This window comes from Aythya marila (genome assembly GCF_965140915.1).
Source record: "Aythya marila genome assembly, chromosome: 18".
In the NCBI taxonomy this organism is placed as follows: domain Eukaryota; kingdom Metazoa; phylum Chordata; class Aves; order Anseriformes; family Anatidae; genus Aythya; species Aythya marila.
The window spans coordinates 10640809-10666449 of record NC_139059.1 but is presented as its reverse complement, the minus strand read 5'-3'; the positions used below and the strand labels follow the sequence as shown (position 1 = coordinate 10666449).

The window sequence follows — 25641 nt, the reverse complement described above, 5'->3', positions numbered from 1 at the left end:
GACTCCAAGTTTTCCCGCAGTGGTAGCAGGACAAACTTTTCAACACACAATTGCTTAATATGGAAGAAACCGAAGAAGGAAGAAACTGAAGAAAGGGGGAAAAAAATAAACCAGGAAAAAAACCAGCTTGCCAAGGCAAGAAGGCTTCCGCACAAGCCCGGGCAGGTGACTCAGAACTGGTGCAGCCGCCGGAGCAGCGCCAGGAGGAATATCGGCATAACTGCTCCCAGAATCAGATTGCAGGAAAGGTTGATTTAATGTCACACTACACCGACTTCTCCACTCCACTAAGAAAAGAAAAAAAAAAAAAGAAAAAAGGATGGGGACTTGCACATCTAAACACACAACGCACGTCAAAGGAACAAACCCGAGTAGCTGCCATCCATAATTTATAAAGCAAATTAAGTCCATGGCACAAATAACTCTAACTTAGAACAGAGCTAACAGAATCTGGCAGGGAACGGCCCCAGCCTGCATGAATCATTATTTTTCTAGAGGAAACCTTGTATAATCCAAGCTACCCTGTTTTAACACAGACGAGACCTTCTGAAAACTCCAGCTGGTTTCACCCAGGTATTTTGGTGATTTGTGGCGATAAAAACCGCCCCTACCCGCTGTGACTGCCCTCACGGCTGCCTCAGTCCTGCTTTCAGCATCCTCTAGAGCCTGGGTCGGAAGGCGATGGGGAGGTCAGAGCACCTACCTGGGTCTGAGGAGGCGATTAGATTGCAATGCCATCTTGTGGAATAGGAGAAAACGAAAGAGCGAACCCAACTGCTCAGCCGCCACTGCACGCCCGTGTAGTACCCTACAGGACAGGACACTGGTGCAGCCCAGCAGGACACCCTCAGTGCCTGCTTCTCATTTTCCTCATTTGTCTAAAACATTAAAGGGATACGCAGCAGCAGCTGCAAACTCGTGCTCTGCTCCCCTCACGCTGTCAGAAACAAGAGGTTTTGCTTCTTTTTGCTTGTTTCCAGCCTTCCCCACGACGAAGCCCCAGCGCCCCACACCACCTGCCCAGGGGAGCAGCCCTGCCCCAGGCCGGCCGCCAGCAGCCCGCGGCCAAGGGTAAGGCCTGGAGCCGGAGCACACCGAGCCCCCACCCCGGTGCCTGGCGTGGGCTGGCAGCACCCGAGGGACATTTCTGGGCCCTCGGCACGTACTCGAGTGACACCGTCCCACCTAACGGAACGAGCCCGAGCCACATCCAAAGGCGGCGATGGCTCCACACGGAGTTTGGCTGTGCCAGGCTCCGCGTGCTGCTCCTGCTGCTCGCGCTCCCAGCTGCAGCCCCCGCTACCGACATCCCCCTGCCTCGTTCAGAGGCAAACGCTCAGGGCACAGGATGCTGTAATCACAAACAGAGCCTCTTACAGCCATGCTCTCTGCAGGGAGCTGCCTACCTGCGAGTCCTGAAGTACCAAAAATAGCCCAGATTGCTGGGTTGGGGGGAAGCTACCGCAAAGCACCAGCCAAGTAAGCCAGGGCATAGCTCTGGTCAAAGACAAATCTTCAAAACTTCATCAAATCAGAGGATGATTTGGGTTGGAAGGGACCTTAAAGCCCATGGGCAGGGCCCCCTGCCCCCAGCCCAGGCTGCCCCCAGCCCATCCAGCCTGGCCTTGGCACTGCCAGGGATGGGGCACCCACAGCTCCTGGAGCAGCCTGTTCAGTGCCTCACCACCCTCACAGTAAAGAATTTCTTCCTAATACCTAATCTAAATCTCCCCTCTTTTAGTTGAAAACCTTTTACTTTAAACCTTCTTCTCTCTCCCTGATTAAGCCCCCAGCAGGGAGGAAGACTGGCGGAGTGGTGCAGACCCTGCAAGCACTACCAACGCTTGGGCTGTGCTTACCCGCTGGAGTCGGGGTTGTGAGCAAAGGGGAAGGGCTGGCACTGGCCAGCTCTGAGCCCACGTCCACCTGGGCACCAATCCTGCTCACAGGACCCGTGCCAAGGATGCCAGCATAGGAGCCACCCCGGCCAGGGACACTCAAAAACCAGACAGGATCCGCGCTGTGCCACCCAAACCATGGGCTGCAGGGAGCGGCTGACAGCAACGCAGCAGCATGCATTTTAGGGCCGTCATTTTCCTCTCAAGAAATTTTTTTCATCCTAGGAAGCAGAATGGGTGAGATCACAGTGAGGCTCTCTCTACCCAGGAAAAACAAATTACTGAAGCATTCAGGAGTGTTGCATCATTAAGGTAAGGTGGCAATTGCCATATAATCAGGTTGTTTCGGATCAAGGGTTTGTCTGAGGGAAATCTGTTTTTCCCCCAGCATCTTAACTTTAATTACACTTTCATTTGTTTGTTATTATACTTCTATTTGTTTATTTTTAAATTTGGTTCTGAAGAGTACATTCTGAGAGTTAGTTTCTAATAAAAATGTTAGTGAGAAATGATTAATGAGCACTGTTCTGCACAAAGGTATGCAAACTGGGAGAGTGCGGGGACAGTCAGACACAAACCCAAGAGCCCGTGGTGAAACTGCAAAGGCCAGGTTGCACACACAGGCATTCCTGGAGCAAATTTGTTAAAGGCAGCCTAACGTTTGATTAATGGTTTGTGCGCACATTTTGGTGAAAGCTAACTGCGAGTTTCTGAAATCGAATAAACATATATGTCCTAACAACCCTCCTCCGTGCCCAGCAGACACTGCAAAGAAACCAAACAATGCCAGGCAGCGTGCAAGCGTTTGTCCACAGATGGCTGATGATTTTCAGCAATAATTTCATACATGCAGCCGGCTGAATCTATGCCCTGACCATTCTTCTGCTGCAATCCATGGGAGCTTGCACTGCCATCAGCGCGGGGCTGCCGGGGCCACCAAGGGAGATGTGCTCCGACTGGCGGAGTCGAAGGGCGGGATTGTCAACAGCTCAGAGGCAGCAAGAGAAATGTCACCGAAAATAAGCTGCGAATGCAACAACACACCCGAAACAACCTGAAAACTTCCACCAGAAGTGCGTGGGGCCCGGGGCAGCACCAGGTTGTTCCCGGGTCTCCTCTCCGCGCCGGGCAGAGGCAGCCAGGACCCACTGGAAGTCACTGCAAAGGGCCCCCAGAGCCTGACACGCTGTTTGCATGAGAGCGAGACGTTGAAACATTGATTAAAGTTGGATTTCATCAGCAATACTTTGATTTTATTATTATACTGGCTGCTAACAAAGACCCACCCATTAATGTGTTACATTCCTGCTCGTAAAAGGGTGATTATTCCACGATTCGTGCCAGAGGGCTCTGCTGGTACCCGTGTCCAGATGCTGCAGCACATCCACCATCAGGCAAACACCGAGCCCTTCCTCGGTGCTTCAGCTCAGACAGCAGCACAGGCACCACGTTCAGGCTGGCACTGCCACGACCATGAAGGACAGGGACAGGAGGGGGACACGGGGGGGCACGGAGCACCCTACGCTGCTTCAGATTCCCAGTTACCAAAGGTGTGATCAATTTAAACAAAATGTTAGAGCAGGGGGAAAAAGCCCTTGGAGAAGTCACCTAGCAGGTGCCAGTTTTCCTGCTGCTTGGCTTTGTTCAGGGAATTACCGTACGCCCGGGAGGGTTTTCTGGTCTTCATATAGCAGTGATTATCAGTGCCAGAAGTAAGGGTGGAAAAGGGATGGGAAGAATGCCATTAAAGCCTGTCTCTTCCAGCATTATTGTTCTAAAACTCATGATTAGGCAGAGTAAAATAGCTATCTGAGGCAATACAGTGTTTACATATACCCAAATTGTTATGCAAACACAGGAAGACCTATTGGAGCAGACGGAATAAGGCACGAAGAGGCAGCGCTTCTCACCACCCCTTAAAGAAAAATGTTTTTCAATGTGGAAAGGGTGAGAGAGGTCACCCCCAAGGCATCCAGCCTGGGATCCTCCCAGCCTTCGCCTCTCCCATCCTCCTCCTCCTCTCAAATTCCCCAGCACAGCCAGCTCGGCTTTAGAGTTAAAGAGACAGGCTCATTATCTAGCAGCATTGTCTGGGCTCTGCATTTGCATTAAGAAGCTAGAAAGGGGCAGAAATACCTAACAAGTGAGAAGCTGTTCCCCGCAGACAACCTCTTGTCTGCCATCGGTTTCAGTGCCGGGCATTTCGCTCCGTGCACCGCGGCACTTGTGCAGTAAGCAAAGCCACAGGAACTGAGGGGCTGCACAGGGGTACTCGACACAATTCGAGTGCAATTATTTGTAAATTAAATCGAGCTTGTGTCAGCACTGAAGACCTAAAACCATCAGTCACGAACTCTGCAGCCACATCTTTAATTCCGCCTGTAGTTGGTGTTTGAGAAATCAGACAAATGCCTCTGACAAGTCCGCTATAAGAAAAGGCCACAGAGTTTCATCAATTTGCATCAAACTTTCAAAAAAATACCACTAATGGGGAACCAAATAAATCTCTCAAATATCTCCCAGTGCTTGACAATGAGCTCACTGCTGGGGGCTTCTGCTGCCAGCCCCGAGATCGCCCTGCCAGGGATTACAAGCTCCCACCAGCCCCCTTTGCTTCGCCCAGATACGGGAAGCTCTCGTCCTCCTCTCTACTGCACTGCGTAAGCCAAAATTCTCTCACTTCTGACTACGAGACAAACTTCTACAGAGCATAAATTACTCTAATAATGAGCCCTCTTGTTTGCCAGAAATGAACCACGGACACCGGAGGGGGACGTGGGATTTCCAGAACTGTCTCACTAACACCATCCCGCACTGACATCCTCCCACAGCCACTCCTCAGCACCACTCATCCCCCCGAGACAAACATAAATCTCCTGCCCTCGCCCGCAGCATCCTCCCAGCACCAAACCCCCAGCTCCGCGTCCCGTACACAAAACCTGGCGCGAGAGGTACAGCCTTGCCTTGGCTAAAGGAAAAGCAGCCTAGCGCAGCTTCGCTAGCTCGCAGCTCAGCGTCACCAGCGAGGATTTCATGTCTGGCAGGCTCTGAAAACCACTCGGTTGGGAACGCATTCCTGCAGGACACCGCCAGAAATGCCCCTGCGGCACCACTCCCCATTGTGACCGGTTCTTGAGAGCTGGTAGCTAGCAAGTTTTTTAAACCTAATTAACATGTACCACACTAATTTCATACAGCTCTACAATTTCCAATCAGGGTATTGTGCAACACTGGAGTCAAATGGCTTAAGGACATTCATTGGCTTAAGGAGGTTAACACAGCAAGCGCAGTAAATTAAGCCTGCAACATCGCTGAAGCACATTTGGGGCTGCAGGGGTGGGTTCTTCCTCTTTAGGAGCAATCTTTGCTGGGGGGAGGCACAGTGCACACAGCCTCGGAGCACTCAGCGAGTTTCTAGGCATTTAATAACAGCGCAGGATTTGGACTCATTTCCTACCACAGGAAGTTGACTTTTTGTCCACCATCTTCACGTGCCGCGTTTGATTGCGAAGCTTGTCGTCTGTGTTTTCCACCAGGTTAGTGAGGTCGTCGATGATCTCTGGGGAAAGAGAAACACAGCATTAATCTCCCAGCCCTCAGGATCGCTGCTCAGCAAGCACGCTGCTGCTGGAGGCTCCGAAATGGAAACCAGCTGCACCCCGCTGTTGTCCAGCGAGACACACCAGTGCTCCACAGCGCTGAGAAAAGCACTGTGAGGTCCAAGAGACCCTGACTTGGGATTCAGTGCACTCCTCTGCCATCAGGAGAAAAGGAACAGCCCCAAACTGCAGCATCAGCCTAGGGAGGCACCGAGCGTAGTGCGATGGAAGCCACAAAACAACAGCCCAAGTAAGAATTAATGCACATACTATAGGAAATGCGAAATTTCAGTCCCTGGAAGAGAGCGTCTCAACACTCAGAGTTCACTTGGCTGTTATGCAGTCATTAAAACAAATTCAGAATCACTATCTTCATAAATGCTTTTGAGAGTACTCGGTACGGACCCGATCAAGTGATATGGGAGGATACGCTGAAAGTCTCACATTGTTTCAATTACTGTGATGTACAAATGGCAGCTCTGCTTGCAGCCCAGATGATCCTTAGGGAAAAGGAAAGTGAGCAAAATTTCCCCTACATCCATTTTTAATAGAGGAGAAAAGGAAACTTCAAGCCAACCCACCCTCAGCCTCATGCAACTAACGACTGCTTTTGTCACGGCAATCAGACCAGGTAAAAGGCTTCAACCAAGGCTGGCTGTTGGGCTGGGGTTTTGTAACACTTAACATTGAAAGCCACATTTGGGCACCAAATTTCCTTCTTGCCGACTGTTATGCTTAAATTTTGTTGAAATATGCAGACGGTGCAGGAATACGCTACGTTTGAGTTGCTTTCTACTCTGCAGGTAGGAATGATTTTTCTCTGCATGATAAATCAGGAGGAGGACAGCAGCCAAAAACCGAATGCTATTGCAAAATGTCTTCCTCTGGTTACACTCCTAGCACTTTCCCTGCTATTGATCACTGTCTTAATAAATCTCGTCTGTCTTTTCAGATCAGGTCTGGGACAAGAGCCCTGCCAGCTGGCGGGTGCTGAGCTCTCAGCTCGGTTGTACACAAGCAGCCCCTAGCACAGCATCACTGCTGCAGCACTGCTCAAACCAACAGACTTAGCTGACTGTAAGCAAAAGAAAACGTTAGCGTGCCTAACATTCAGTTAGCAAGGTACACTTTTCTGATCATTTTCAAGCTTCATAACCCTGTATACAGGCTGGCTGAGAGGTAAAGACAAGTCCCAGCAGCAGGACAGGGTGTTTATTGACAGCCTTTATTGTTTCAGTTGTATTCCTTCAAAACAGATTTTCCAAGTCTCTCTGCTAGGAGCAAGGCAATGACACTAACGGGGACATCCTTTGCACTTCCAAAACTGCCAGCCACACTCAAAGCAGACCTTGTGTCTGCAAGGGAGGCAAATGCAAGGTAGTGCTGATGTTGGGCATTAGCTCTGGCAGCTCCTCGAGGTGTGCCGGCCATCAGTTTTTTTTTTTTTTTTCAGGCGGCCACCAGCGCCTGAAAGGGAGCCGCTTCCTCCACAATTCATCTTGCAGCATATGGTTTTAGTTATGCATGGTGCATCCTCGAATCTTACCAAGTAAGTATTGCTCAAGACACAGAGAACAGACACGGAGATCTGATCGTACAAGGGGTAACAAAACAAAAAAATCGAAGTTCTGAAGCCAGAGGCAAGTTTCACAGGCACACACAGCAAGGAGGTTTTACCCTTGTGGAGAGTTACGAGCATCATCCTTCTAGTGCACGTTTTTCCAGTCTGTTCCACAAGCACTGCAATATCTCCAGTGAGTCGCTGCATAAAATGATAGCACCATCTAAGACTTTGAAAATACCCATCCTTCCCAAATATGAGGTACTGATTCATGCCCCTCAGCCTAAGCTATTATTTGAAGTATTCACACAAAGGAGGGCAGAGGGCAAACATCAACCACTGCTGCGTGCAGCCTCAGCTTTATCCTACAGATCTAAGCCACTGCTGCGATGAAGCAACCTCACCACACCAGCACTGCTCTGTTCCAGATGCGAACTCTCCAGATTTGTGAAGCTGCTCTTACCAGTCGAGATTTCGTTGCTCACCCTGCACAAAAACGCGTTTCCCCATGACTGGAGGTATTTTATTTGAAGTGCGAGACTCATTCAGTGCATAGTTCAGATATTAATTCTCCTCCACCTCCCACCCAACCTTCCCAAGTCCAACATCTGCAAGGACAACAACATTTGGGGGAAACTTTATCTGTCCTGTGTGATTCAGCACGCAGGAAAACCAGCACAATGCCGCCTGCAAAGGCAGGCTCTCTCCTGTTTGTCTCTAAATGAAAAAAAAAAAAGTGCCGAAAGTTCCCATCGTTGTCAAGGACAAAGTGATAAGCACGCTTGGGAAATAAGAGACTTTCCTTTGCCAACACTGACCAGACCCTCCTTGAAAAACATCCTGGTGAACAAGCTGTAGCTAAATGAGAACAAATGCAGGCAGGAATATTTTCTGCCATCATTCCAGCACCCGAGGCACTACAACAGGGTCTGTGCCCGGAGCCTCTCCCTCCAGCCCCCTGCCCAAGCCGTGCCCCATCAGCAGGACGCGTTTCTGACGCAGGGGGCAGCCGCTGGGGGCACTCCTTGGTACCAAACGCTCCCCAGCAGCAGGGGCTGTCTGCAGCCAGCACCTGAATTAAAGAATTTTTCCCCACCATAAAGCAGAGGAAAAAGCACGCTGCATAAGGCAGGAATTGAAAGGTGGTAACAATTTCTCAGGCAGGCAGAGCTGCTGCTGGAGCAAGCCCCGCAGGCAGCAGTGTTGGACCATCACTGAAAAGCCTGTGCAGCTATCAGCAGGCTCCCGAGCATCGCCTCCTCTGGCACGACCCACCTACAGCCCCCTGTGCAGTTCAAGCCGGCAATTACCTTTGGGATGAAAATTCTTCTATTACCTCCCACCTACCTGGCTGCTAAAGAACTTAAAAAACGGACAATAAAGCAAAAAAGGCAAAGGAGAGGGGGCTCACTTTTGCAAGGGCTCAGGAAAGCAGGCTGAATGCCCAAATGACCCTACAAAGGACGTTTCTGCAGCACTGCTCTCCAAATCACACATAAACCATTCACACAAACAGAGTCCAGGTCCTCCTTCAGTGGCACAGGACCCCAAAGATGAAGACAAACCACACGGCACAGACCCAGCACCAAGCGAAGCCACACGGGGCGAGGAAACTGAGGACAGCAGCTGATTTAAAAAAAAAAAAAAAAAAAAAAAAAAGTAGGTCACATGCTGTAATTTTGGCCTTTTTCGGCTAAAAAGCCATGACAGAGGGTTTTGATTGCACACGACACAGGCTTTGTAGCAAGGCAGGGCAGCCAGGCTGGAACATGGACCCTGATCGGGCAAGGTGGGGGAAATGGGGACCAGTGGCTGCAGGGCGAAGCCAGCCCTGCCCTGCTCCACTGCTGCTGGACAAAGTGTGAACGAAGGTAGGAGAAGTTTATTCTACTAACAATTAAAAAAAAAAAAGCCAAAGATTTTACAAAATATTTTGCATTAAACTTGAAATGTATTTTTGCCCATAAAAACAAACACAAAAGTCACGTAATCAGATCTGAATTGTCACCACATCACAGCCACAAATGAAGATGCAGATGAATTCATTTCTTTTCCATCTGCTCACTGCATCGCGTCTCTGCTCACAGCAAGTTCAAGCACCATTAAAGCCAAAAGTCAAGTTCTGAAGGATCAAGAAACCCCCGATTGATCCAAATCAACACAAGACTATTCCGAGAGGCAGGCACATGTGTTTTGAATCTTTCTTTTCAAAGTTTTATTGAAATGGAAAACGAAGTGAAGCAACTGGTCTCAATGCTGATCTGAAGCGCTTTCCACTTTGTTTTATCATGCTCAGCTTTGCAATTAGAAGTGACAAATTAAAGATAGAGAAGGCTGATCTCTGTAATCTCCCTGAATGCAATGCCTGCATTACAACTCACACTAGCACCACATTTTGCTGCTACTGCTTTCTGGGGTCCAGCTATGTGCACATCTGTGATACAAGAGACTGCTGTGGTGGAAAAACCTTCCATGGAATGAAAGGGTACCTTCAGATACACCTTTCAAATCACATCTGCCAATAGCTAGGAAAACAGATTTACACAAAGGACACCTACAGAATACAGACAACAAAGTGAGCAGAAGGAACTACACGTAATCCTAGGTATTTCTAGGAAAAAGCTCCTTTTTCTCTTTTTCGTTGAAGCATTTGCTGCTGCAGTGAGAATCAGAAGTGTATTTTAATTCATAAAAACACTGATGCTGTCTCTGAAAAGCTGGTTCTGCTTCTCTCCAGCCAGGGCATGGATAATTTCAGAGCCTCCCGTGAGACGGGAATCCCACCCGTTACAGCCATAAGTCATCTCGGAGGGAAATGGATACGCCTCACGCCACATCTGCTCTCCTGCGCTGCGGGCTCGCACAGGATGCGAAAGCAAACGCAGGGCTGAACCCACGCCAGGTGCTGGAGCAGTCTGCTGTGTCCGACAGGATCCATGTGCTTTTCTCCTCTCCTCCTCCTCAGCAAGGCCGCAAGCTCCAGGTCTGCCCTACGTCAGGCAGCGTAACCCCACTGCAGGCCCTCTGCCACGACCGCCTCCTGCCCTTCCCAGATCCCGGCCTCTCCGCTCACATTTCTAGTGAACCTTCCGACGGGGCTGAAAGCTGACTTCTCTGGCAGCCCCGTTTCTGTGTCAGCTCAGCCATCAAGTTTTTCTACAGCTGGTCAGAAACGTCCCAGGGAACAGCTTCAGCCGGAGCACGGCTGGACAGACAACAACAACAGGGCATCGCGGGGCGGCCGCCTGCTTTGCGGCGCCTTCTGTGCCACAGCACCGTGTTTGGATCGGCTTTTACCCCATAAACAGTTTTCACCTCGCAAACGAAATGTGTGGTTTTTGCAACAAAACGAGGAGGCCAAGTGTTTCCAGAGGGCGAAAGCCCCGCTTCCAGCCCGCCCAGCCACTAGGCCATGAGACCATGCAAAAGACAAAATTCATTTTGGGCCTTTCTCTGCAGGCAGTGAGCGATGCTGGGTTACAGCACATGCATGAACGCTGCACGTTCATGAGATGGCGTAACTCTCAAGATCCCCGCCACGAGGTGACACAGGGTGACACCGCGGGTGCCTCCCTGCTCCTCCTCCAGCCAGGAGCAGGATAAGGATGCGGCATCGCGCCCAGCTCCCTGTCACTGCCCCTGCCCCGCGCCCTCTTCCCAAACCACAGGATTTTTTTTCATCATCCTTACCCGCACAAGGAGTCCCTAGGAAGGACAAATGTCTCCGGCCCCAAGGAGAGGCTCTTTTGCAGCCAGAGCTCTGCCTCCGTACATGACTTTACACTAACTGATTTTCTGTTTTATTTAAAACTTGTAAAAAGTCTCGTTTGGTTTTGGCACCTCCACCTTCGAGTCACTCTCGCTGTCTGTGGAGCACGAAACCCAGAAGCCAAGTGACAAAGGCCACAAGAAACACAGCACAGGCAGAGGGAAACGGAGTTTTGGTTTCAGCTTTGCAGAACAGCGTGGCTGACCAAACGCTTCCTTCCAAAAGCTTTTATTTTTGGTGGATTTCAATGCACAGATCACTCGATAGTATTTATCGATGAGTAATGCATCTCCACGGCATATCCCACTGTGAGTCATGGAAGACTGCAGTCAGCCTTAAGAAAAACATATAGAGAACCAAGAGCCATAACATTTTATGCTACGAAAAAAAGAAAAAAAAAAATTACAATAAGGCTGGAATTCAGTGGAGAAGCCAAGCAGGCTTTCCCTCCCTCCTTCAGGTCTCTGGTGCCTCAGGAGAAGAGCTAGATACCAAAGAAATGAATCATAGATCAAATGCCAACCTTTATATGTCCAAACCCCATAATTACATGTTAGTAAGAAAGTGCTGTTCAAAATGCCAGTGGTGTGAAGTGAAGATTGCAACTAATGTAAGTACATCAGAAACCTAAAGCACCTTCACACGACGTGCCAGCTGTAATGGCAAGGCAGAGCGAAAAGAGAAAAACAGTGAAAAAGGGAGCCAAGTGAAAAGAGAAAAACAGCGAAAAACACAGAGCCAAGAATCTTAATGTCTCTCCATCTCTGCGAACCGTGCCTGCTCTTTGCAGTCTCTGATGTGTGCAGCCCTGCACGGTCACGGGCTGCTTTTCTGCTCAGCTCCAAGGTGACACCCAAAATGCCAGCAGTGCTCGCGCCGGTCCAAGCTCCATGCTGCTCCGTACACCAGGACACCAATGCTTCGTACCACAGCGAGGTCTGCCTTCCAAGCAAAGACCCAGATGCCTTCCCCCACCTTCCCAGATTTAATTGAGGACATTGACTCTCTGCTTTGGCAGGACTTCATACAAGCATTAAACCCCAAAATACTAACTTCTCCGGGGGGGGGGGAGGGGCGCAAACCAACTTGTTCCTCTTCATATTTTAGTTCTCTTTGGCTCCGCTAACTCGCAGGGCTTTGATGGTGCTCGGGACCAGCCAGGCCAGGAGAACCCTGCTGGCCTCCCGTGCGGGACGTGCCGCACAACGAACCGCGTGTCCCTGCCGGCCTCACGCCGCAGGGAGGCAGGAGGGGAGGCTGCCTCCCGCTGCTTCCCCTGCCGCGGGCCAGCGATGGCTCTGCTGGCCAAGGGCAGCCAGGGGCTGTGGGAGTGCCCTCCACCCTGGCACAGCCAGCAGCAGCCCCCCTGTTCTCCAGCCTCCAGCGGAGGACGTGCTCAGGACCACCGCTTCCAGCAGGCACCGCCCTGCAGGCGGTACCGGACGGCACCACCGAGCACTCGCTCATCCAACCCCGAGTGTGAGGACATATCTGCATCCAGCTCCGATACCCCGACACGAAACACAGCGCTTCGTCCTCTCGAAAGCAGGTGGTGATCTGAAAATACATCTTCATGACCAGGAACAGTCCCAGGCCATCGGCTGCAGAAGCGCTCCCTGGATTTTTCACAAAGAGCAGCGCTGAGAAAACAAACAGCGGTATTGATTCCAGCAAACACGGTTATTAGTTAGAGCTGTTATTCCAAAAGCACACACTGAGAAGTTTTCCCTTTTCCAGCTGCTTATTTTGCTTTATTCGAACAAAACCCATGGACATTAATTTTAGTTGTACTTAATTGAATAATTTCTCTAGGGAATAGTTTGGGGAGAGTTTTAGAGCAGCCTGTTTCCAAGAGCCATTACTAATTGGCATATACCACAGCGTCAGTGTGCCAACCAAAATAGTACGCTTTAATGTTACTGGAACTGCTCGCAGTCCAGATGTGTTGAGAACTCGGAGTGATATAAGGCAGGCAATAACCATATATATATGATACAGTATTTTGAGTATCCTTTTCCAGTTATCTGGAAGGAGATAAGTCTCCCTCACTAGAAGTATCTGAATGTAAAGCCAGGTCATTCGTTCCTTCTCTCTGCTCCCAGCGAGTTACCTTTGTTTTTGTTCTCCATGTTTAAAGCAGACCAGCACAGTTACTAGTTATCAAATGGACATTAATACCAAAAACCCCTCTTGTAGGGGTTATAACAGGCTGACTCCAGCATGCAGCATTCACTGCAGTCGATGCTGCCATACACCCATGGCACTCTGTTGGGTACAGTGGCAGACCGAGCCCACAGCGTACACTGGCTCATTTTTTCTGTAATCATCTTTTATTTTTATTCAAATCTAAAGCCTGAGTTCTCCAGCTATAAAAGGTGAAATCTTCACCTTCTAGTGAGTCTTTAGTGAAGATTTTAGTGAAGATAGTAGGCCATACTATCAAAACTTCCAGCAGGATCTTGAAGTTATAGGTTACAGGGACTATGCCATTAAACTATTTTTCTACAGGCTTAACTTTGAGCAGGAAGAAAGACTGCTAACAGATAAAACAACAGGCATAAATTCCACAGCTCTAGGAAGGCCCGAAGCAGAAAAACATTGGAAGCCAGCTTATATTCACATAGCAAAAGGCTGCCAGTCAAAACACTTCCTATTGTGACAGGTTTGTTTTCTGTAAACTTGCAGCAGAAAATGAAAGGACAGAAGCTAATTCAGACTCCGAGTTTGTTTGTTTTCCCTGTAACCAAAATCTGATTTTTAAAGCTCTGCATTCAGCCATTCTTCATAATAGCCACCTCTGCTTTCTGTAGGTAACTCCACTATTTTTCCATGGCTGTATAGTATCGCAACACTTTTCCACAGATATCCACAGCTTTGATTACCAACACACCTCGGTTTTTGTACAAGCACTACGGCAGGAGGTGTGGCAGGGTGTTCCCTGTCCCACCGAACACCACCACCTTAGGTTTCCAGCCCATTTCACACATCTCACAGAAAAAATATCACTGAAGTTACACTCTACGCAGCTGTTGTCACATTAAGCTTCACCCAACAATTATTATTTCGATGCTCCCCTCAAACCACTGACCCGGCACAGTAAGGAAGGAATAACAGAAAACCCACACAGGGACACTCCAAAACCACAGCCCTCGCGTGTACCGAAGAGCCAGGCCTTAGTCCCACCGAAAAAAAAAATGAAAATAAAATGGTGAGACAAAGTATTTCATCCATGTGGATCATGGCCATCCTAACACACCTTTCTTCCCCGAGATAAAGCCCCACGTAATGCACTTCCCTGGCCTTGAGGGAGAGGAAAGTGGCCGGGGCCACGTCCCGGGGAGGGGCGCTGCCCACCAGGCCATCACTCACACGAGGTGCTCCCCATAACCCCCCCGGCTTGCATGCCAGCCGTCAGCCAAACAATACATCACGAATGAACGACCCCTCGGCTGGCCAGCGAGACGTGGCTGGGAACGTCTCTTTGATGAAGTCGAGCTGTGAATGATGCTCCAGCACGCTGATGGATAACCCTGGGGCCGGCTCCTGCCTCGCAGACAAAGGCCTCGCCACTTGGGAGTCCCCGCACAAGTTTCCCAAGCACCTTCGAAAGAAACTCATTTCTCAAAACCTGCCTACGAGACAGCCCCAGCTCCAACGCGATTTAAAGCAACGATTATAAATGGCTCATGTCATTTTGTCCCTCGGGAGAGAAAAATCATGGAATTGTTCGCCGTCGCTGCAAGCGGCATCGCCCCGCTCCAAAGCCAGAGCACCCCGACCAACGCCGGGCTCTCGGCGCGCTTCAACGGCGTCACCTCGCGTGCGAGTAGAAGCCCATTCAGGCTCCGGCCTTCCCGACACATCAAGCAGGCTGTGCAGGATGCATAAAGTTGTTCCTGCTCGAATTAAAGAAAGTTCCATCCAAAAAGCAGGAGTGAGCCATCCCCGAAGCATTAACCGCAGCGCAATTTCCAACCCGCTAGAACGTCCCACGTTTTTCACATTAGAAAGCTTAAAAGTTAGTGAAACACTTCACGGCTGCCACGGTCCCCAGAATTGAGAATTCTTTAACAAGTGCTCATGAAGTGCTCTCACTTTTGAAGCAGATTAAGGAAGACTGGAAAAAATGACCAGCGGTCCTCTACAAAGCAAGAGACCAAAAATAGATTACACCAACTGCAATTTGAGGAGCAGAAAGGGAATACAGCTCAACGTGCTGATGCGATGCTGACTTTGGTGATTCAGGCTTAAGCAGAGCGTTCCTTTCCTTCCTTCCACTTCCACTCCATTTATGAACACAGCCCAGTGCCCTGTCACACTCAGGGGATTTCTCAACATGAGGGGCACGGTCACACCACAGCTCGCGGCCGGCCATACGTCCTCACCCTACAAAAGAAGACTGCTTTGGTGCTTGCTTCAAGAAGGCTCAATCGCAGCTCCTCGTCAGCAACCTCTCTCTGCACAGCCCCAGGGCCATGCAGCAGCAGATGCAAAATTTAGTTACAAAAAAACCCCACTGGTCAGGTCCTGGCCCCAGCTTCTGGGAAGGCTTCCATCAGCCCCAGATGGGATAGGATTTCACACTGTCTTTCACGTGATCTTCATGTACAGCCCTGAGGAAGATGCCCTTCAGCACGCCGATATGCAAGTGGCGAAGGAGATCAAATAATGACAGCTTGCTGGGAAAACACCAGAAAAGGCCAAGAGGCTGGGTGGAAAGGCTTTCTTCACCAGTCTGTCCCTTGTGCACCTTGGGCAGACAAGAACTCCAGGAAACCTCCCCAAAACCACACTCAAAACAACACATAACCCTGCTAACTGCTACAGGTCAGCAGTTAAACCTCATCTAAAATAACTCCCTCTCACCTCAGCATTAAGAAACTTGATCAATTCCACTCAAGATACTCAAAGAAGATACAGAACTGCGGATTAGCAGGATGTCAAGCCTGCAAAACACAACTGCCATTTTAATAGACGTTCAGGTTGGTAACAAGCCAACAGAGCATCACACTATTCACCACAAGAGCATCATGCTGCGGACAGCTGCATGGCATTATCCTCTTGGATCACAAACAAGGAGGAAAGACACTTTAGAATTGGTCTATCAATCATGGGAGGAACCAGAAAACTTGCAAGTGCTTCATGGTCACAGTATTGAAAGCAGCTGATAAAGCTAAGGTCAACCCAGACACCTGGGACTAATCTCCAGCTGACATACTTCATCAAGCTCTACTGGAATCAGTGGTGAATTGACTAAATTAGCAAGAGGAATACATCATCTAACAACACGTTCGGTGCTGAGCAAGTACCAGGCTCAGAGGAGCTGCAGTGAAGGCAGTCCTCTGCTGCTGCTGTGATATTTGCATCCTACCTCCTCAGCCCCCTGCCCCGCAGCCTGGCACAGACCAAAAGCAAAGAAAAACGTTTCTTGAATTGATGGCTCAGAAATACTCAATCCCAAGTCTGCAGTCATGGAAAAAGTTCAGATTACTCAGAGAAGTGGTTAAAACAACAAGAAGGGTGGAAGAAGAACTTCCACAGATAAGACGACCTCAAGTCTCTGAATCCTGGTTAGCCTTAGCTAATGATTTTCTTTCTTCCCACTTCCTTCCACCAAAAGTTGTGCCAACTTTCCACATGCCCTCCCATGGATTTTCTGCAGATGTGGCTGAACACTTACTGTTTAGCGTGGCTCTGTGCCCATGGATTTTTGCAGAGCAAGGAAAGGCTGTGATACAGAGGGAGCCCTTATACAGCTGCTCTGCTCCTCTATGATTTTCTCCTTTCTGCAGTTCATTTGTTGGAAGGACCAAGAGTGATTAATTGGCAAAAGCTGCACAAAGCAGAGGGTTTAGTGCCACTAAGCAGCGTGGCTATAAGACACTTCAGAAGACCGTGGCTAAATACTGTTTTGATCTCGATGCACGAGTTCTGAATTCCTGTGTGACGAACTCCAGTACAGGAAGGAAACCTTAAGCCTCCACTTTATCAAGCTACACAAATACATGGTTTATCAAACTGAAGAGATTACTAATGCTTATTGTACTACTTCTGCAACTGTTTGTAGAAGCTTACTGTTTGATCACTCCAAATGTATGGGAACAAGGCAGCACACTACCTTACTGCAGCAGCAGTGGAGTTCACACATCAAATAGCTTTTTCTCTCGCCAAACTTCTTTGTTTCCAAAAAAAAAAAGGGGGGGGAGGACTGGGGGAGAGGAGAATGAATACACAGAGGACAAAAAAAAATAACTCAGATCTGTGTTTGTTCTTTAAGTCATTATTTCTAATTACTTAACTTACATCTCACTTTTGAAATAATTTATAAAAAGCACTGATACTAGAAAAGGTGTGAAAAATTAAGGGAAATTGTAAGCCGTTTTTGTCATTTGTTACAGCCGTTTCTTAACACACTTGTACTCAACTGTTGTTCCATAACATGGCGAAAAGGCAGAGATTTCTCTGACAAGAACAAATACCAGCTGAACATACGAAACGTGCCTTTCCTACTTGCAAAATCCCCGGTCTACAGAGGCCTCCTAAATCCGACCAGAAGAGAGCACCGATCGGACTGTTCGTCTCCCAGTAAAAAACAACAAGCTTTTTACTTTGCAGCCCCAGTTTTAATAAATCACAATGCAAAGCTCTGCTCTCAACCTCATTATAGTTCTCAAGGCAGCTTGAGAAAGACCTGCCCTATAAGATCTGCCCTTTTTGACTTGTGAGGCTAGGAGTTCAGTTTTAAGACATCTGGTAGTACAGGCTCCTAATGTCTGATCTTTCCATATGGGCTGGGAGAAAGTTATAGATGTTTTCATCTTTTCTTTCAAAGGACAATGAACGCTTGCTGCATCATTTCCAACCCAAATAATTGTGAAACCCAAAAGGATATTAATTGATAGATGCATTGTACAAATCTTCATGAGCACAAAGGATTGGATTCAATGGCCTGGCTGAGGCCATTATGTTTCTCTCTAAAAAAAAAATGTTTTGGACATTAAACACCACTATTCTACCCTTTTCCAATTCACTCATGCTTTAGAGATTCCCTGTACTCTGGTCAGACCCTTCACCCTGCACCGTGGATGATGGTGAACAGCCGCCACAGTCGTCTTGCACCACCTGGACCTTCCTCCACGTAGGAAGAACCCCGAAAGCAAGGATAATCCTATTTAGAGGTCCCCTCATAAAATTGTGGATGGGTCAGTTTGTCAAATCAGAAAGAAAGAGGCAGCGCCATCAGCATGAGCTACAATCTTCATCAATTAATACTGGGGAAATGCGTGTCGTTTCCAAGGGAGCACTCCCAGCTCTCTACCCATTGCTACAAAGCTGCACTCACAGTTTTAGCAGGAACCATCACAACCATTACTTTACCTGCACTATTTGTGCAAAGATGCATAATTTTGATTATCTGACATTTTTGAAAGCTTATGAAGCATTTGATATGTGCAGAAACAGGTGCACCAAAAGCCAACACGGCACCGGCGACCTGGCCAAAGATGACACACTTTCAAGTCTCCAGGTTTTGAAGTTCAACCTCGCTGCTAACAGCAGTATTTTAAGACTTCAGATGTTAGGTTCTGGGCCTCAATCTTAAATTATTTTTTCAAACCCTCTTAAAACACATTTAATCCTTTGTTTTCTTTCTAAGGAGAAAGGTTTCACATCTGGACTGTCAACCTGCATTCCAAAGCATTAGCCTGGCAAATTAAAGCAGCCGAGCTGTAAATCTCCGAGCAGAGGACTTGTCATGGAAATCGCAACTCAGCACTAACTACAAGCCCAGTTCAGCAAGAAAGCAAACACAAGAAGCCCAAACAATGCAGACAGTCCCGAGACAACTTCGGAAATGAATCCCAATGCCTGATCGAGCAAGCTAACCTAGCAGACAGACTTGGAGCCACATCTCTCTGCCCAGCTTTTCATCTCACACAGACACACAAGAGCCCACAGAGAGCAACCACCAGTTACCCAGTCACATTTTGCAGACGGCCTTCTACAGCCACCACCCCAATTTCAGGACTGCAATCTTCTTAGACTCAGCCTCCAGAGAGTTAAATGCTCAACACCTGCGAACTCCAAGAGAGCCAAGGCCCTCGTTCCCCTGAAATGCCGCTTCTCATGGCCCTCCTCTGACTACCAAACTCTTACACAACAAGAAGGCAGCAGGATAGGCTCCGGAGATCAAAATGCTTCTGGCCAGATTTCAACAGAAATCCAAACATCAGCAACACAGATGCAAAGTGGAACTGGCAGCAAAAGGGTGTCGAATGGTAAAACCAATACACGTAGAAAAATCAATCTTGCTGGTGCCCCAGGATAACCGCACATTACTGACGTGTCCCAATTAATGCAGTAAAAAAGTATTAATGTAACATTTTTTGATCATTGCACCATTTATTTATTCACATTTTTAGATTTATAAGTTAGCTGCTAAAGAGCAAGTTCATTTTTTGCTTTTTTTTTTTTTCCTTTCAAGTAAAAGCAGTTTTGGAAAAAACCTTCAGTCATAATTCAGCTCTAGAGAAGCTTGGAAGAAAAGACTGGCTGATCACAGAAGATAGCAAAGCAACAATAGCCTGGTTGGTTAACTCTTCTGTCAACACTCATTTCACAAAACACTCTACAGTCTAACTCAATTACTTCTTACACTTTCTACTAAAGTCCTTTATTAAATCTCTCCTCCTACCCAACACACAATTGTGAGCTTTGTGTGCCGGGCTCCAGATTATTTCATTGTTCAGCTCTGGTTTCCTGACTGTGTCCCTGCTGCCCCACACCAAGCACAAGCCCAGCTCTTCACCCAGCACCGAGCACCTCCGATGTTCCCAAACACTGCGAGCACTTGGCGATCACCTCGTACCAGCTCTTCTGGGCAATTAACGGCACGGGGCAGCACCCCGCTGCCACAGGTCTGCCCAGACACCCTCATCCCGGAGGGACCGTGAGGGTAACGCAGCCAGCTCATGGACATGGGCACTTCCCAGAGAGACGCTGAGCCTCTCCTGCCGGGTTCTTTGAGGAACACCCACACACTGAGTTAAGTACTCCAGTACCTCCATGCCCTACGGGGATTCCTCCTGTAGGTGTGTGCCGCCTGCCAAGGTTACTGCTGCCGGCACCCCGGGCCACCAGCGGGTCCCCGGGGGCCCCGCGATGCCGTCCCCACTCTCTGCCTCCTGCACATGGCTGCAGTGTGACCAGGCTCCGTGTCACAGTCCTCGGTGACACCACTGGAACCTCCAAAGGGCACGGCCCCCCTGTAGCATGGCCCCGCACCGCACGCGTCCCTCCCCAGGGCACAACTCAGGGAGCATGCGGCCGCCCCTCCGGACCCTTCAGCAAAAGGCACCATTATGAGATTAAAACCTCGTTATTTTATTTTTTTCCTGAAACTTCCAGGAAGTGCCTTCCTTAGGGCTGCACATCGGGTCTCATCGGGTGTCACAGCCCAGAGCAGGCTCTGGCAGCCAGGCGAGCCCGTTAATGGCAATTCCAGCTGCAGCAGAGTACGGCTGCTCACCTGGTTTTTGTCACGGCGAAACGAGACACACCGCAATGCTCCGTGACAGATATTTTCATTAGAGTCACACATTTCTCCCTCATCACTTAATACCAAGTGCTCAGCGTAATTAAGCTGCTTAACCTACACCTCTGCCAGCCAGCGCTCGCCGCCCACAGCACGGAGAGGCACAGCTCCTCACACAGACCTCAGAACGAAAACCAGGACAGCCAAAAGTGCCATGAGGATTGTGCCAGCCACCCGGCAGGGCTGTGTGCCTCGCGAGGAGTAGGGAACAGTGGCAGGGGCACGGAGGAAAGCAGAGCGGGGGCATCGAGGACGGGGTGCTGGCAGAAGGAGGGAGGGCCTGGCAAACGGGCACATCAGCCACGCTCCCTGGCCTCAGAGCTGGCTGCCCAGATTGCTTCAGACATCCGGATCTTCTGCCTGGAGCTGTGACCGCCAGGCACCAGCTCCTTCTCAAGGAGGCTTAAACAGAGCACTGCAAAGCCACCTGCCGAAGCATCCCGTCCTTCCTCCTGCACCTGACCAGGGCCTGCCCGACTCACACTCCGCCGTCTGTGGGGTTCAGCTGCTTTAAAGGTGAGTTAAAGTTGGTTGTTCTCGCTTCCCCCAGGTTCCTCACCCTGTACTACAGCAGAAATTTTAAGAAGCTTGGAGGGGCAGCGCTCATAACCTCACGTAACACAACAGGATTTAACTTCCTTGCCCCATGCCATACAGCCCCACCTAGCCAGATTCATGCCCTCAGAGGCCTTCGAAACCTTATTGTTAAAGGTTGGGAGCTGCAGGTGGTTAAACAGTGGTCAAAGTATCAGACAGGCTCCAAGCACGTTTCTTGCTATGAGTTTTCTTCATTTTCTTGGCCAAAGGAGCATGAGGAAGGCACCTGCGGACGCAGGGAGCGGATGGATCACAGCCCCAGGTCAGCGACCGAGCCAGCCCAGCGCAAACACCAGTGCTCCCAGTCACCTCCTCCTGCGCCGACTGGGAGCAGGTCACAATTCCACGACAAAGGAAAAGCAAACCCCAAAATGAGCGCTCACTTTCTGATGTTTGTTGGCTGAGGTAATGGCTCCAAGCAAAAAACGCCGCTCTCACAGGGCAGAGCGCACTGTTTATAATGCAAGCTTTTGAAGTCCAGCAAGAATAAAAAAATAAAGAGGGTTTTGTTGTTTTGTGTGGGGTTTTTTCCCCCCTTCTTTTCTGAACAATGTGACACAAACCAGCTTGATACACAAATTAGAGGTGATCTCATCAGTCCATTAGCCCCGCTAAAGCAAGACCATCACTGGCGAGGGGATGTGCTGGCTAGATACTACTGATTGGCCTGCGAGGAGCATTGCTACGGGGGTACAAATGCAGCCTTCATTACACAGGCAAAGCATGGCTCCCAGCTTTCAATCTGCTGCAAACAGTTTAGCTGTATTGAAAAGTGGGATTTTAGAGGAGGGTCTCACACTCACCGCTCCACCATTTAGCCAGAGACTGCGGCGAGTCCTGCCACCTCTCTTGATAGAAGGAAATGACCTACAGACATCATATGCATCACTGATTCACACAAAACAGATGCCTTGTACAGAGTGTCAGCCAATGAAAGGAGGAGAGGAAAGCACTTGAAAATTCAGCAAGAATAGTAAAATGTGGTTTAGACGCTTTCGCCTTTCATTTCTCATAAACTAGAACTAGATCACATCTTTCCACTAAGTTTCTTTTGATTTCTTTGTTGTTGAACGAACAATGCTTGAAAGCTCAGAAAGTCTCATTTCTAAGATGTTTCTGTTTTCAATCGAGCAGCAGAACTATTTATTTTCCTAGCTGGTGATGGAATTAAACAATTTGTCTTTGAAAACTCTGTAAGCCTTCACCCTGACAACTTCCCCCCCCCATCTGCTTTTCAGATTAAGGTACTTTGATTTTTACCAGCTAAAGGTTTATGAACTGCTGTATAAACCCAATTACTCTCATAGTAAATTATTTAAAGCTTACATGTTATTTTGTAAATTCCTCCCCGTGGAGTACTCTTGAGATTCGGAAAAGGAAAGACTCACTGGGACATTCTGAATTTGAAATACGCAGCTGAAAACCATGGAGCTTCCCGAAATTCAGACTGAACAAACCTCAACGTACTGAAGTGAGGAGGAGACACACTGCAGGAGAGACTTTCCACACCAGGACTGCTTTAAAAAAAAGGATTTAAATGGGAGGGAATTCTTTCAAAACAGATTAAGCTTCATCTACCTGAGGTAGTATTTACTCCTCGGCTGGTCTCTGCCTCACTTCCTGACTGACAACAGGTATAGGAGAGGTCTTGGTGTCACCTCTCTTTGGGTGTCACCAGCAGAAACCACGCAGTGGGCAGTGTCTCACGTAAAAGGAAAGCTGCCCTTTGGGCTCTTTGTCGCTGTTTTAGCTGTGCCCACACTGGATGCAGCATCCCAGGGGCTGACTGACCAGGCTGGAGTCCCGGGTGGAGCAATGAGGCCACCGGCAGCACAGGACAGTGAGAGCAGAGCCAACCACTGCTTCTCCAACCAGGTAGTGACCTGAGAGGGAAAAACAGACAAAAAAAAAAAAAAAAAAAAGAGTCCCTGACAATACGAACAATATAATGCTATCAGGAGCTGATTCATTTTCTGGCCACTAGTTGTAGGACAGCTGACGTACCCCATCACCTGCTCAGCAGGAGACGCAAGACCATCAGCGTTGCCTCCCCAGCAGAGGCTCTTGTACCAAGCAGTTCCTGACCCTGAGCCCAAATTCTTCATTTTCTGCAGCAACTCTTCCACTGGGGCACTTCAATAAGCACAAAGCCTCTCCTCTGCGGTCATTTACAAGGAAGGTGCCTGCTTGGCTGTGGTATGATACAGTGGTATTTGGAGACCACTAGCAATGCACCCTTATCTTCTGCCTGCATGGAAAAACCTAAGGAAGCAATCATCCCCAAATTCAATTTTGAGATCATTAGTTTTAGGACAGTTCACATAAATCAGAATTTGTCACACACAAACCATTACAGCGACTTCCCTAAGCAAGTTACAAGAGTGACCAGAAGCTTACAAGGAACGTCCCTCCGAGCTGTACCCAGACCGGGGCACACAAAGGGAATGCACGGCAACACCCCACTTTTGAAGAGCTGGCATTCAGAGCAATTTGTTCTGCGCAGTTCTCTTCCTGCAATGTTTTGTCATTTACGCACTCAAGCACAAAAAAGTGTGTTAAAACAGCATCACAGCAACGCCGAGCAATTCACTTGAGATGTCTGGTCTGCATGTGCCTACAGTGCAGGAGACGGGCTGACGTGACCAGAAGCGCTGATTGCCAGCATCCCAGCCTGGTGCGTCCCCGTTCGGCCAGCAGCACGGCTGGGAGGCAGGCAGGTGAGGTGAGCGGGTAAGAGCAGGCAACAGCTCTAAGTCCAGCAGGCACGATGCAGCTAGCTCAAAAAAAAAAACTACCTCAAACTCCTCGGCAGCTGGTCACTTCCCGAAGCGAGCAGGGCTGACTGCAAGGGTTCGGAGCCATGCCCCAAGCAGTGTCAGAGGAAGGGCAGCGAAGGCTCAAACAGCTGGGACGAGCCCTCCAGGCCCTCCAGGGACAGGGAAGACGAGGTGCCAGGGTGAGGAAGCAGTGCCTGCGCCGCCTCCGCCTGCACCCCAAGGAGCTGCCCTGCTGCGGCCACGCGTCCCGTCTCCAAAGAGCCATCCGTGTGCTTGTCTCCACAGCGAACCAGGAGGGAAGGTGCAGCTTTCAGCTGTGAAGCACGGGGCTCCAGCTATGGGAGAGCAGTGGACAGGGAGCTACAGCCAGGAGGGAGGTGTCCAACAGCAGCTGGGAGACAACAGCAAGCTGCAAGCCACAGAGATGGGCACCGTGCGTTGAGGTGGGGACACCAGTGGGCAGCTTTCACCCGCTCTGAAGCAACGGAAAGAGCTTCCCAGCAAGCTCCCCAGGAGAAAGGCTTAGAGGAGGAGAGCACAGCTCACTTCACATCTTCTCTTCACGGCAATCCACTATGAAAAACAAGGCAACCTGCACAGCACCCTGCTTTTCCAAGATGGTGTCTAGAGAATGATTTAAAAAATAATAGGAGAAAGGTTTAAAAGACCCTGAGAGCACAAGAAAACCAGGAGATCACAGCCAGAGAACAGAGCACTCACTGCACCCTGCCACCAGCCCCATTTCCTCTACATTTCAGTGCCTCCCCTGCTGCCAGCACCAAACCTTTGGTCAGCTGCCCACAGGCCCATCCACTTTTAGACTTAAATTCATGGGTTCATCTGAGCAAAAGTGAGCCAACTCCAAACAGTGAAAGTTTTTTCCTCTGTTCACAAGCTTACTTATTTTTAATGGAATATTTTTGGTGTATTTGGCCTCTTTTCTCCTTCTATTCACCTATTCCTACGAATATCACTCACAGCATCCCTTTGGCTGAGATCTCCCATCCAGCAGTAGGAGCTGGGTCACTGAATCTTGGACACTAACAGAATTCAGCACTTGTCCAGTCCTGGAAGGGAGCCGATTGCACTTCATCCTCTGACTCCAGCCTAGATCCACTCAAGATTAAAAAGGTTTTGTTGTTTTCTGACTCCTAGAGTAGTCTTCTTTAGGCCAAGGACGTTGATGCTGGTCTGTAACACTGGGTTACAAACTTTTAGCACTAACAGATCTATGTTAGCCTTCAACATTTCTGCAGAATACTGAGTGTGCTTATCAGGCTTTGAATAAAAAAATAAAAAAGAAAAGCATGATGCAATGTTCTTCTGAGCAATTGCACGCCTCCTGGACTCAACGGTCCTTGTGGGTCCCTTCCAATTCAGAATATTCTGTGGTTCGACATGCCATGATTCCTGCCAGGGACCTGCTGAGAACCACTGCTTTACCTATGCTTGTTCCATTTAAGTTCCATTTATCTCATATTCTCAGCAGCACTGAATTCACAAGAGGTCACACCGCCATGTTCTTCCCCAAATCATCACCGAAGACCTTGAAACTACTCCAACAGAAGCTCATCTCCTGGTCTGGTACATCAGCATCTCCTCTATTACTGGTAAAATGCCAAAAATCTGCCCCATGTAGAGTTTTTTGTTTGTTTGCTTGTTTAAATTTGGTTTTAATTAAAGACTGAAATGCCTGCTGGTTACACTTCCATCAGGCACGCAGCATTCAGGGGACTTATCAGCCTCTCCAGCAGTATCCGCACAACGCGGCTGCGTGCCAGACCCCCTGCACATCCGTACCTACTCTGGCAGCTCCCAGGTCAGGCAGAACTGTTGTTGTGTTATACA

At 49.0% G+C, this 25641-nt stretch overlaps 1 protein-coding gene across 1 annotated transcript in view; it reads right to left on the bottom strand.

The window, feature by feature from the left end:
• The window catches only part of STX8 (syntaxin 8), a 96441-nt gene that overhangs the window by 31579 nt on the left and 39221 nt on the right, over nucleotides 1-25641 (bottom strand). Inside the window, exon 7 of the mRNA XM_082775184.1 lies at nucleotides 5356-5457. Within this exon, the coding sequence (XP_082631310.1) occupies nucleotides 5356-5457 (102 nt within the window). The remainder of the gene's footprint in view (nucleotides 1-5355; nucleotides 5458-25641) is intronic.